The sequence below is a fragment of the Pezoporus flaviventris genome, unplaced genomic scaffold, assembly GCF_033815535.1.
Source record: "Pezoporus flaviventris isolate CSIRO_AGI_PZ_B2104156 unplaced genomic scaffold, CSIRO_AGI_Pfla_v1 ptg000002l, whole genome shotgun sequence".
Taxonomy (NCBI): Eukaryota; Metazoa; Chordata; class Aves; order Psittaciformes; family Psittacidae; genus Pezoporus; species Pezoporus flaviventris.
The window spans coordinates 52,090,264-52,103,339 of record NW_026892550.1 but is presented as its reverse complement, the minus strand read 5'-3'; the positions used below and the strand labels follow the sequence as shown (position 1 = coordinate 52,103,339).

Here is a 13,076-nt window from a genome sequence, read left to right as displayed (position 1 = left end):
CTGAGTGACAATTTCTCAGGAGTTCATGACTGCAGAATAGCAAGCTACGACCTAAAATCAGATGCATTATAGATGAAGTTACTTTTTAAATAGGAAAATGAAAAAAAAAAACATTCATGAGGTCATTTTTGGAGTTCTGTGTCCTGCTGTGGGCTCCTCAGTACGAGAGACACATGGATATACTGGAGAGAGTCCAACAAAGGGCCTTGAAGATGGGTAAGGGACTGGAGCATCTCTCCTATGAGGAAAGGCTGAGATTGATGAGGGAGTTCAGGCTCGGGGGGGAATCTCATCATTGTGGACAAACACCTGAATGGAAAGCGCAAAGATGCTGGGCCAACAGCTTTTCAGTGGCGCCCATTGGCAGGACCTGAGGCAGTGGGCACAAAGTGAAACACAGGAGGTTCTTTCTGTTTAGTACAGCAAGAAAAACTTTTTTCTTACTGTGAGAGTGACTGAGTACTGGCACAGGTTGCCCAGGGTGTCTGTAGAGTCTCTTCCAGGAGGTATTTAAAAGAAGCCATCTGGACATGGTCCAGGGCATGCAGGTCTAGGTGACCTTGCTTGAGCAGAGAGGTGAACCAGATGATCTCCAGGGGTGACTTCCTATCTCAACCATTCTGTCATTCTGTGAAAGAAAAAAAAAAACTAAAAACAAAACAAAACAAAAAAAAAAAACAAAAAAAAGAAAACAAAAAAATAAAAAAAAAAACCAAAGCTGTCTCAATTTGAAAGGTAGATGATGTGCAGAAGACAATTGTTTCTGCAGCCTCACACCTTTGCTGTCAGTGCTGAAACAGAGAGACTGCAATATGAGTCAGGAAAGACATTACCCATGGCCTGGTGAATGTAAAAATCATATGAGATTAAGATCTAGTTTTATAACTTCTGTCATTTTACTAAGTTGAATAGCAGTCTGATTGAAAGTATTGCATCAGATGACATCGTTGAATGTCTAATTTTCCTTTGTCTGCATCACTCCTAGAACAATAGTGTAACAGTCTTTAACCTTTTATGGGGCAGCTATACCTTTTGTTCCTCTCCAAACATGAGATGAAGCATGTGGGGCTGATGCATGCTCATACAGCATTTCACACTCCAGTTTTAATACATCCTTTAATTAATAAATAAATAAAATAACTAAATGGAAGGAAAGTAATTAGTTGTACTTCTTAACAGAAATATTTTAAATTATTTCCATGCCAAAAATCAAAATAATCTTTTGGGATGACTATTTCTAAAGCAACAGTATTTTAGTGTATATCGGGGAAGAGCTAACAATCTATTTGCCTTCAAAAACCTGCTGTTTTGCTTCATAAATACTTTGGGAATATCCTAACCAATGGGAGGTCTGTCAAGGCTTTGTCCTATTTGGGTTTGGTTTAGGGGTGGTGGTGTTGGGGTTTTGAGGTTTTTGGGGGTTTGGGGCTTTTTTGGTTGGTTGTATTTTTATGTTAGGCTTTAATGAAATTGTTAGACTATCTATACATACAGCCAGACTGCCATGCCTACAAGACACACGGTGTGAAAGAGGGAGATTCCCTGTAATAAAGTTAATTTTGCTGTGCCCTGGGAATGTTCACCGGGGGCAGAGTATAAAGTAGCTTATGTGCTGTACATTTTTATTTCACTTTATTACTCCCTGATTCCTTGTATGGACAAGAAAATAGGGTTCTAAAATAGCGAAAGGAATATTATAGGTATGAAAGAAAATTATGTTAGCCTCTGTTCCTCTGGCCATTAAAAACAGAAGGATAATCACTTCAAAAGCGTAAAGCCACAAGGTCATTTCTGGTGCTGTACTTCTAGGTTTGTCTTCAGTCTTTCCCATTCCCAGAGCTAATTTCTACTGTGCTAATGCCTCTGACTGGTACTTTCAGGGTCAGAAGTAGCGCTGGCCATAGTAAAGTCACATATATGTCAGCAGTTAAACCATTGGTGTGAATAAGGATTTACTATGACAGCCTGAGGTTTTCACTTTTTTCCAAAGAAAACAGGATAATTCTTTTGGTTTTATTGTCACAGTGGTAGCTCTTTGCATTCATAGCAGTGATGTGTAAACCTGGGAGGAAAGTGGAAGCTTGGGACTTCAACTCTTTGATTAGAAAATTAAGTCCCTGAAAGTGTCAGCTGACAGCAGCTGTTTTAAAACAAAGGGGGCAGAAACAAACTTGTTTGGGGTGTGGGGATGAGGAGAAACCAGTTCATATTCATTGGTCCCTTCTGCTTCATTTTGTCAACTGGCAGTTTTTTTCAAGTGCCTTTCTGGTCAATTCTTTAGGACACATACTCCTAATCTCCAACAGCTTCGAATCCTGACCACTCATGTATCAAATGCCTGTGCTACTCTATCAGCCTTAGAGCTAATGTAGTGGAAAGGAGCCTTGAAAAAGGGCTGACTCAAATGTTGTTTAATTCCTTCTGAGCCTAATGGTACTTAACACTTTTTCTCTGGCTTGTAAAACACCTCACTAGAGTTTTGCTAGAAGCTTGAAGCTTTTGTTTGTAGTTTGAAATGAAAATGTAATCGATGATCCTGTTACCTAATTTAGAGATAGAATGGAACCAGGTTTAATGGAGAATTGGCATTTATACAACTATGATTAAAGTATGACATGGAAGTAAGAAAAAGTCCTTTCTTAATGGAAGGCTTTTGTGGAAGTTTGGAAGATCTATGTTGTTGCATTTGGAACAGGTCTTCATCAAAATTCCCCTTTAACTTCTGGGTAGAGGGTAGGTTTATCATGTCTACTAAGTCTGTATACTGCATGAAAATTGTCCACTGAGTTTCTGATATGAATTGCTGTTTCTAATTTGATTACTATGTTAGCTATTTTCTTTAATTTTTACGTTTGTTTTTCTTTTTTTTTTTTACATTTACATAGCAAAGAGTTTATACAAGAACTTAGTTGCAGGCTTTTTCAATTTTTTTTTCATGTTATTTTCACATGCTTTTCCACCCTAGAAGTGCAATGCAGTTGTGTACCTGAGGGTTACCAAAGAAACTAGATATTTCTTGTGAAACCAAGACGCACTTCTGCAGAAAGTTTTACATAATTAGCCATCACCCCTAGTTGTTTTACAATCAAATCTACCCATTGCTTTATCATTTTACCTAAAATCAATAATGTCTGTGTTCTCTTCCAAAAACCTGAGAAATAGACACTAGAAAAAGGTCTTTAAGGGTATGGGTATTTTGTTTTTTTTTCTTGTTTATTTGTTTGATTAGGTTTTTTGTTTTTAAATTTGGAGGGGGGTGGGAGATTTTTGTAAATAATTGTTAATTTTGGACTGATTTATGAAAATTATTTATGACTTTTTAACCTGTGGAAAAGTATATGTTCTATCCATTAAACATCACTAAAATCTGGAATATCGATGTAATGCTGAAAAATTTTAAATCTTTTAAATCTACTTTTCAGCCAGTGGTATAAGAATATGAAAAAAATTGACAAGTAAGGTATATTTTAAAAAGTAAAAGTTGTCTGTTCTAAACTCTTATTTTCTGCAACGGGCCTTTCTCATTTTTCTTCATTATCTGCCTTCTGTATGAAACCAGAAGAACAAATGTCAAAGTAATTTCAGATAAGCCTTTCTTGCAGTATTTCTAAGTTGTAGAGAAGAGGAAAACGTTGGCAGTTTTGCCGGGAAGACTATGCTGTAAAGGTTAATTAGACAACTTTTCATAATTAGAAGTCACAGTTCTGTTTTCTGTTTAGTTTGACACCTGTGTATTCACACTGTGTATTTCAGCAGAATTATTTCTTATTATAGAGGAGTTAATTAGAGTTGATCCACTCTATCTGGTGAAATAAGGCAATTTAGTGCCCAACTGTGGAGGACGTGTTCATTGAATCTTTCTAAAGTTTATCGTTACCTACCCAATATCACACAGTAGGGGAAATGCTGTTAATATACTCAATCATGTCTGTCTTAACCCCATCTTTTGTTTTTCACCTTTAGGGTGAACCTGGTTTGCCTGGCATAGCAGGAGAGAAGGGAGCAGCAGGGCTTAAGGTTGGTATTGAAAATGGATTAAAAACAGAATCACATGGGATGTGAGTACATGTATAGATGACAGTCATGCTTTCCAGCTTAGGTTTATATTCTCACTGGCTTTTAATGATCTCTTCCCTCCAGTGATCACTGCTGTAAGAGGCTTTGCACATTCCGCCATAAAGAAGCATATTCTTCTGCTGTGCTGTGCATATAGAATTCCAGTCAGTGGCACTGATGCACATGCATCCTCTGCCAAATGAATGCAATATGCCTGCAAGTGTTTGGGAATTTGGGGACCTTTTTAGGAAGACTTTGTTTATGCTCCTTACAATGCGTTTCAGGCTTCTTTTCAAGAACTACTGTGGTCAATTCTTTGATGAATGTCAGGGTTAAGTCTTGAGAGCTGATCCTGCTATTATGAAAGCTAGCAGCAAGACTCATTAGAAGCATGCCTTAGCCTTTATTGTTGCATCACAATGTCTCTTTGCACTTATTTTGTTGTTAAATATTTTTTTCTGCTGTTTTGATATTGAAAAGTCAAATAGAACATAAAGCTTATGATAACTTCATTTAAAAGAAAGCTCAAAGTGTCTGAGATGGTGCTACCTGTGGGCCTCTTGGAATGGGTAATGCTAAATTCTAATCCCATCTCCTGCAAGTGTATGTCTTTGGTGCACATATGCTCCTCAGCTGATCCTGTGGATCACCCTGCTGCTGACAGACGCACAGGGCAGGCTCTTTGCATTTACTGACTGGCTTGAAAACAAACCATTTAGGAGCACGACCTTTTCCTACTTTGTATACAGAAGAAGCCAAATTATGGCAGTTGATGCTTAATTCGTATTCACAGCTGTAGCCTTTGAGTTGCCTAGCGACTGCCAGCCATCAAAACAGGCAGAGATGAGCTAGAAATGCAGAGATGAGTTGTCAGGGTCATGCTGGTGTGCAAAAGTACATTTGCCATTGAGCAAGTTATAATTTTGAAAAATAATGGCTATAATCCACCTTTTTATTACAGAGAATGTGAAGAACACTGAAGGCTCTTTGGCCTGTATAAATTATGAACTAGTTCAAGACATTTAAGGCATTTTGTCTTTTCCAAAGATCTTTCTAAGCCATTAACAGAATCATAAGACTTTCCCCTCATATTTGGCCTTTGGATTTTTTCTTTGTTTTATTCCCAAAACAAGGAAAACCAAGCATAGGAGTCACCTGGGTCCTGGCAGGCCTCTTCACAAAGACATATGCTTGTTTAGTTAGGGTTTAATCTAGGACAAAATGGGGGGAAAAAAAGTCTGCATGCAAATCATTAAGCTTTTAACATCATGTTGAAGATATTTGGCCTGTTGAATTCTATTGAATTACAGTATGTCACTGTTTATTGAAGATTTTCTTGTTGGATTTTATAATCAGAGACAATCATCAGTAGTGACAGATCGTTAGTAGCCGACAATCTGATGATCATAATATCAACACTGATTTTTGCTTATGGTAGTAACTTCTTTGCCTCAATTATTTTCATTAGGGTGACCCTGGAGAAAGAGGAGAAAAGGTGAGATATGTTCCACTTCCTTTGTTGTGGTTCTGTTTTGTAGAACTGTTTGGAGAATCACCAGTGCACTGATTCTGAGTTTAAGAAGAAATAAATATAGCTACTACCTAGAACTTGTGCAGCATGGTGCAGCCTTTATAAGTATCAAATAACACCTACTAATGAAAGTCACTGCAGTGTGATTAGTCGGAGAGAGCAGTGGTCATGTGTTAGAGGCTGCACAGTTGAGTAACTGTGAAAATAATCCTAATTATGATTAGTCTCAGAAAAAGATGAGCCTGTCTAATAAATGAGAGATCTACACATTTCTTATAACTTGATGTTAATGCTCTGTCACCTGTGTCAGTAAAACAATTAGATAACAGGGTGATAACTACATAGACTCTGAATGGCATATATGTAACAAGTTCACCCCATACTGAAAGTGGAGCTCTCCATTCTTGCATGCATTAGTTTAAGTAAAAGCAGGGGAAACTGCACCAACAATCTTAGGCTGTAGACTGTCCAGAGGGGTACCAGCAGCACCAATTGAATACTAATGGTGTTGTGACTTGCAGCAAGTTAGCAAGGAGTTACTGGTCTGACATCCACAGTCATGCTAAGGGAAGACAAAGGGGTGCAACAAGCTCCACACAGCAAAGCTTGGGTTTAATTACGATTTTCCAGGGAAAGTGGCCAGTAGGAGCTGCCATGTAAAAGTACACACTGAGAGTCAGGCTTCTGCAGCTGAACAAAGGAAGTTTGAGAAATGGCGTAAACCTTGTTTTGCTTAGGAATCTGTACAGACTCATCTTCTGCAAATACAGTGAGACATGTTTTTTAAAAGTAAGTTGCTTGTATTCAGGTGCAGTTTGCTCTTGAGAAATGGAAGTGTTTAAGGTCAGGTTAGACAGGACTTTGAGCAACCTGGTCTAGTGGAAGGTATCCTTGCCTGTGGCAATGGGGCTGGAACGAGATGACCTCTAAGGTCCCTTCCAACCCAAACCATTCTGTGATTCTATGAAATATTTACCCATGTATAGCTGCTGGAAACATGCTTTGAAAAGGCAATTCATTTCACATTTTGAAAAGCACATCATAAAAATAATCCAAGGGGATCTTGAAAGAGTGTATCCCACATGTAGAAGTATGTACTGGGAATCTCTTTTCATCATTAATCATTACTCAATCATTTTCATTAATCATTACTCATCATTAATCATTTTCATCAGTAATCATTACTTTAGTTAAAATTATATTTGTTGAAGAACTTCAGTAATTATTTATTTTACAATGCAAAAAAAATGACTACTGATTTTAACATATACTGAATTTCTGTTACTGAAAATAATGATATTTTTTCCATAATTTTCTTTTGTCTTGTTTTAAAAATGTAATTCTAAATGCCCTCAATATACTGTATCATGTTGAATGAACCTGGGATGGCATTCCGAACAATTATTGTGTTCCCATGTTTTATCAAGCCCTTAATTAAGGTACTGCTGGATTGTTAGCTGATTCCCATTGTGTCAGTGACATAGAAAGTGGTCTCTGTTATAAGTCCTCTGAATGGAATTTTACATTAAGGTTTTCAGAGCAATATGACAGATACTGAATAAATATTGTTATTTGAATACTATTACTGATTATCTGACCAAGACCTGCTACACCTACTTTTGCTTGCTTAGACTCAACATTTGTCAATATTTTGGCCATTTTAAATAATTCTCACACTTTACATGAACCTTAAGTCCCACAGAAATTTTTGGCCTATAGTCATATGTAGCAAAGACTTTTTAGTGCAGTCTAGACATATTGTAGGTCTATATGACTGTATGTGGAAGCTGTTTCCAAAGGTAAATCTTTGGAAATGTTTCTTTACAAAGTTGGTTTTAAAGTAGAAAATGCCTACCCAGCCATTAAAAAAAACTTTATCTGGACATCACCTTTTCTTAACAATAAATAATGCATAGTATTTATGTAGAGATAACAATAATTTTTCTTACTCCTTGGAGGGGCATTCAGTGAAGTTTTTTCAGTCTATGAATCATTCATGAAGGACCTGCTGGAGCAAGTCCAGAGGAGGGCCATGAAGCTGATCGGAGGGCTGAAACGCCTCCCTTATGAAGAGGGACTGAGAGAGTTGTGATTGTTCAGCCTGGAGAAGAGAAGGCTCTGGGGAGATCATACAGCAGCCTTCCAGTAACTGAAAATCTCTAGAGGGAACTTTTGGAAAGGCATGTAGTGACAGGAAAAGGGGAGATAGCTTTAAGACGAAGGAGGGTAGATTTACATTAGACATTAGGAAAGAATTCTTCTCTGTGAGTCTGGTGAGACACTGGAACAGGCTGCCAAGGAAGTTATGGGTTCCCCATCCCTGGCAGTATTCAGCTGGGCTAGTGGAAGGTGTCCCTGCTTATGTCAGCAGGTTGGGACTAGATGATCTTTAAGGTCCTTTCCAACACAAACCATTGCCATTTTACAGCTTCAGACTCGGACAGTATATGCCATAAGTTACTTGAGAGTCCTAATAAACGGTATTGGAATCATGGAACTGTCACCTGAATTTGACTAGATGCATTTAGGTGAATGTCTCTCTTGAAAAAAACAAATGTACTGGTAATTTAAAATGCTGAATCACCATGAAATCATTCCTTCAGTGCTAAACCACAGTGAACTGGGGAAGTCTGTAGACTATACTGACAATATATGTAGTTATTTGATAGTTTGTGGGTTTTTTTGAGGACCTGTGAAAGGGATTACAGCTGTACTGAAGACTGTGTAAGACACAGCAGCTATATAAACCATGCTTCCTGACCAAGTCATAGACAGATTGGTTACCTGATTAACAAAATTAGGTTGCTAATCATATTGGAATGCTGAGCCTCCTCTGCATGCTGTATGCTCACATAAAGTCACTAAAATATAGTATATATTGTAATTACAGGGTGATGCTGGAGAAAATGGACAGAAGGGTGACACAGGAGAAAAGGTATGCTACTTATTAGTAGAGAAGAAAATGTGTTCTTTAGGCATGCTTACAGAACAAGCAGCTAATGAGAGCAATAATCTGATCAAAAGAAAAACACATTTTAAACGGTTTTTTTAATGATTCTGAGTGATGTAACTGTTCATTTTTATGCAGAGCAGGAAAAATGTCACTGTTCTGTCCAATTAAGCGTAAAATTCTTGACTTTATACAGCAGGAGGTAACTTCCCTTCAAATTGCCAGCTGGACAATTCAGAGTTGAAGATAAAAATGGTTTACTAAATCTTTTTGCCAGATGACATCAGCAATAACCTCACCTAATACTTTGTTAGTTCAAAGTATCAATATGCTGTAGAAGTCACCGAAGACATTGTCCAATTTATTTTACTTGATTTTATGTGTGACTTATGCTGTATCATTGAAAGAAAAAAAAAAGAATTTGAGTTTTCATATGTGCTTTCTTTAACACAAGTGATAGTCTAGCAGAGAAGCCTGTGTTGCACAGGAAGGGCGAGTCATAATGATCTCTTCCAACCATCACTTTGGAGGTCATATGCTTTTAAAAGCATCCAGTTTAGTGACTACACTTGGGTGGAAGAAAAAAGATTTCTTCTTGTACCCCTGTGTGTACAATTGCTTAACCAACTCACATCAGTTCAGTGCAAGGAGAAATTTATGATGGATTTATCAAGCTGGCAAGGAATGCATGCAAATCTCTCAGGTTCTATGGTTTGGGTACAGTAAAGCTATGCTTTCAAGAATGTAAGGTTTTTTGGGGGCATATTCTAAAATCAGCAATTAAAAATAGACATTAGATTTAAGAATAGTCAAGTTATTGGATTCCCAAAGTTTGTTTAAATAATACTTTATCTGCAGTCATGCTTATTATCCCAGATGAAAGTCTTAAGAACCTTATTAGTTACTTACACAAATTATGCTGGTAACATCATCTCGATCCACTTTTGTATCATTCAAGAATGTAATCTTTTAGCAAGTGTGAGCTTGTTGTTCAAAGAGATAGTCCTGCAACACGTAAATGGGAAGTTCATAATTTCTCTTGAAAGCCTAGTGCCCTGCAACAAGTAAATGGGAAGTGTATAATTTCTCTTGAAAGCCTAGTGCAGCTTCACTTGTCCCTTTTCTACTTTACTGGGAGAGCAAGCTTGCATCCACTAGAATGCTAATACCGTGCTTTAGTCCGCAGTGCACACATATCCTTGCTTGGGATCTTGTTTAAGGAAAGAAAAAGTTCTCTCCTTTCAGTAGGAAATCTCTTCTCCCATGTATAATGCTTTAAATATTTCTGTGTGAGCTTTCAACAGTGAATTTGTGGAATTGCTGTATCTAAAGAAATTTCAATAAACTTGTTGAACTTCATAATGCAGAAGTCTCCCACCTCTTCCAGGTTTCATATAAGTTTCTGAGGAGACATGGGAAACAATGCTGATTGTGTGGAGTGCGTTGTCTTAACCAGAACAGGCTAGAATCCACTGCATGAATTTTTACAAGAGACATCAGAACTATGGCTTAATTGCCCTTCATTATTTCTCCTCCATTTTCCTGATCGCAAGAAAATCTGCCACCTAGAAACAAAAGGCCCAGATCTTATGGGAGAGTTACAGCTTAAAGCTGCTGATAGAGAGTTCTGCAAACAGCATTTGTAAGTGAGCTTAGGAGGGTGTCTTTTGACAGATAATTTAAGAGTGAGCATTAAACTTGGTGTCATTACATTTGTACTAGTTAACAAGGAGTATATTATTTCCTGCGTAGGGGAAAGATTTTGCTGTATGATCATTACATACAATTCCAGCGTGAATTTGCCCAGCAATCACTAGTCATGTAAGTGTTAAAGGAAATCAGAATGACTATTGCAGGCATATTTGACATGTTCACAAAGTAGCTTTGATTTTTTTCCATATATTTTTTTAATTTGTATTTTTTACTGTGTTGTGACTGTACTTTCTCTACTGAAGTCACAATCATCTTGAGGAGGCAGTTAAACTTATCTTGAGTATAAACCCTAGTATAACAAGGGGTTTAAAATAGCTCAATAGCATTCCTTCTATGTTTTCTACTGGGTGCTTTCTATTGGGCAGGACCGTAACATTAAAAACTGTCTGTTTACTTAAAAGCAGCAGACAAAATTGAGTTCCAGCAAATTTCACAGACAGCTTTATTGATGCATTATGCTTATACGTACCTTCAGTTATTTTTTTTTCCCCTGCTACAAAACCTGTGTCTTTATTTGGGTAGCTGTAAAATGTTTGGGGCATGTATTACATTATGGAATTTCACTACCAGATGTAGTTTTTTCCAGCTGAATACTTCTGGGGAGACATGTAAGTCTTATTAAGGCTTAGTTTTTAAAGACTGTTTTTAAGAGAGCTGCTGCATGTATTCAGAGGTAAGGCTAGCATCCATTCAGTTCTCAGGTGTTCAACGACATACATCTACAAACCTTTCCTGCTCAGTAAACAAGTCATTAATTTTATGTAAATAAATGAAGAGACCATTGCACTAGATCATAATACTACACATATGCTTAGGAAATCTAACTGATACTTCACAAAAGTTAAAAACATTTATTTAAAAGATTAAATAATGCTTCTGTGAGATAAATAGTAAATTTTCACTTATATTTTGAGAGAGAGGTACAAGTTGACAAGTGTCAGATTTGGCTTAGGACTGGGTTCCTCTTTGTGGAATTAATATAGCTTTGTTTTCTGAACTGTTGTACCTAGTGGCTTTCAGAAATACAAACTTGGGTGCCTACATCTTGACCTGTGACTTAAGAAAGAAACCATTTCAGCTGAATTGTCCTACTTCTAGTGCCAGACTTGAGTTCTTGCTTCAACTCTTCTACTGTAGCCTTGATCCCTAGAAACTACCAAGCATCTTCCTTCTGTGTGCATGTTCCCTTGTTAACGTTTCTTCATTTCCAAACTGTCTGACTCATCAGAGAATTGAAAACATGCTGTACAATAATTTTTTCTTTAATCCCATATTAATTTTGATTCTTGCAGGTAGGTGGAAACTTTTTGTCCTACCTTCCCCTCCTACCATTACCCTTCAAAATGTTTAACTCGTGAATGTCTCTTACCAGTTGCTTTACCACTTTACAGTTATAAAAAGTCCTTGAGGTTTTCTACAGACTTCTAAGTGATACCAGCAGTATCAGTCATGTATGTCTATGAAAATGAGGCAGCTCAGGTTTCTAGACATGAAAACTGTGTCATTCACGGAACATTTTCTAGCAGCTTCACTGTTACTTTCAGGGAAAAATCTAAATTTATTTTGCATAACAAATAATGAGACAGTTCTTCAAATAGAAGCACTTCAGCCGTCTTCAACAGATTGTAGGTTGACTAGCAAATTATTGTTTGGGTTTTTTTAATTTCTGTTTGGTGTGTCATTTAAGAAAAAAATGCAGCCAAGTATGAGTGCACAAGAATTGTAAAGATCTTGTGACAGTCATACAAAACTCTGAGCTAAAAGCTTCTTGGCCAGGTCACTCTCTGATCCTCTGCCCTTGTTCATATCAATGCCTATCAAACCCAGTCAACCCAGTAAAACACAGGTGAATCTTTCTGAATATTGTATGTCTCCTCATAAGAGACCTTTCCTGAATACATAAATTACTATAGCTCTCTCATCTGTGAAGTATAACACTTTACTGCATTAAACTATCAGTTTAAATATGTTGAATTGCTGAGGAAATAGAGCTATGACTTGTCCTGATGGGGATAAACGCATAGGTCACTGAGGTTTTTTTCCAAGGTGAACCTTCAATAGCACAAAAAGCTTTGTCAGTTGAGACCTGACACTTGCCATCTGTAGAGTTAGGTCAAAAGATTGCTCGTATTCTTTGTAAATGGCAGTAAGTGATTTTTAATGGATATCAGCAATTTAGAGATGTTGATGTCCCATCTTCTGGCTTTATGAAGCACATTTATACAAAATCTGCAATTATATAATCTACATTAGTAGCTGTGAAATTTGAGGATAACTGTTATGATGTTTGGATGAATGAAACAAAAATCTCTCTACATATTCTCAAAAACAATTCTGTTCCTTTTCTGAGCCACACCGATTTAATTCATTGGGTAAATTCCTATGTAGCAGCACAGAGAACAGGCAATCTTGCTATATAGTTATTTTTCTATATAATCTTCCTATACTCTTGCATGTCTTCTTACATATTTTTCTTGACAAGCTGTATATATAATTATTCCTTGTGAATTTTCTATCAGGGTGACCCTGGTTCTTCTGCTGCAGGAATTAAGGTAATTTGGTTTTAAAGCAGTCTTATAGGGACAAGAGGGGTGGTTGGTCTGTGTTAATCTGTAGTGTCACAGACATTTCAAGTACCGTTAAAGTTATGCTTTTCTCTAGCTCTATTTTTAACTCATCTTGTCAGATCTTATATCTTTCATCTCTTTTAGGGTGAACCTGGTGAATCTGGACGGCCTGGACAAAAGGTATTAGTTGGAAATGTTCAGTTTTCCTTTTCTTCTCTTGGATTTGTGAATAAATGATGTTACACAGATGTTACCACTG

General features: G+C 37.1%; 1 protein-coding gene across 1 annotated transcript in view; it reads left to right on the top strand.

Moving 5' to 3' along the window:
- The window catches only part of COL25A1 (collagen type XXV alpha 1 chain), a 300,290-nt gene that overhangs the window by 231,233 nt on the left and 55,981 nt on the right, over positions 1-13,076 (top strand). Inside the window, exons 15-19 of the mRNA XM_061478450.1 lie at positions 3,964-4,017; positions 5,525-5,551; positions 8,478-8,522; positions 12,770-12,802; positions 12,962-12,997. Coding sequence (XP_061334434.1) covers positions 3,964-4,017; positions 5,525-5,551; positions 8,478-8,522; positions 12,770-12,802; positions 12,962-12,997 — 195 coding nt within the window. The remainder of the gene's footprint in view (positions 1-3,963; positions 4,018-5,524; positions 5,552-8,477; positions 8,523-12,769; positions 12,803-12,961; positions 12,998-13,076) is intronic.